Genomic DNA, 880 nt, shown 5'->3' on the forward strand with positions numbered 1-880 from the left:
AGCTGAAAAAGTTTGGGAACCACTGCCCTAGAGGATTAAAACGCTGTCCATGTAAGCACAACATAAGTACTTTGAGTCTGGCTTAGGTCTTTTGTTGCAGTGGTGGAATGTAGCTAAGTAAGTTCGCTTGAGTACAATTTTGAATTCCTTGTACTTAACTTACCCTTTTATGCAACTTTATACTTCCACTCCACTATATCTCAGAGGCAAATGCCATCATTTAACTGCACTAAATTTACATGAAAGCTTTAGTTACTTTGTAGATTCAGATTATTAATACAATATAACGCAATTTATAAATTATTTCATCGACAATAATAATATGTACAATTCTGAAATGGGCCTTTCTGTTAGTACTTTAAGCTTATTTTGATGTCAATACTTCCGTACTTTTACATAAGTGACATTTTGAATGCAGGTCCTTTACTTGTAACAGTATTTTTACACTGTGGTATTCCTACTTTTACTTAAGTAAAAATCTGAGTACTTCTTCCACCTCTGCATATCATCCTGACTGTCCCTCTCTCATTTCCTGTCAGCCCGCAACTGTACACTATCTAATAAAGCAGTAAATGTCTCATTCTTCACATCAAGGATGATTAGATCCATCTATCAGGTTCTACCATCTATACATCGTCTATCTGATGTTTCAATTTGAAAGCCTTACCTCAAGGAGGCCTTGCTTGTGAAACAAAACATAAAAATTAGATAACCAACAGTTTCTTTAATCTACGTACCTGGTGTTAGGAGTTCTTCTTCTTTTACAGGGTCAACCTTCTCACTGTCAGGGTGTTCCTCTGTGGTCTTGGCGGGTTCGGTGCTACCAATGGCATCATTCCCTAAGTCGTCACACACACACACACACACACACACACACACA

At 37.4% G+C, this 880-nt stretch overlaps 1 protein-coding gene across 1 annotated transcript in view; it reads right to left on the bottom strand.

Moving 5' to 3' along the window:
- Positions 1-880, bottom strand: part of rsf1a (remodeling and spacing factor 1a) — a 38022-nt gene that overhangs the window by 19577 nt on the left and 17565 nt on the right. The window contains 1 exon segment of the mRNA XM_032509705.1: positions 738-839. Coding sequence (XP_032365596.1) covers positions 738-839 — 102 coding nt within the window.

Source organism: Etheostoma spectabile, chromosome 3, assembly GCF_008692095.1.
Source record: "Etheostoma spectabile isolate EspeVRDwgs_2016 chromosome 3, UIUC_Espe_1.0, whole genome shotgun sequence".
NCBI lineage: Eukaryota > Metazoa > Chordata > Actinopteri > Perciformes > Percidae > Etheostoma > Etheostoma spectabile.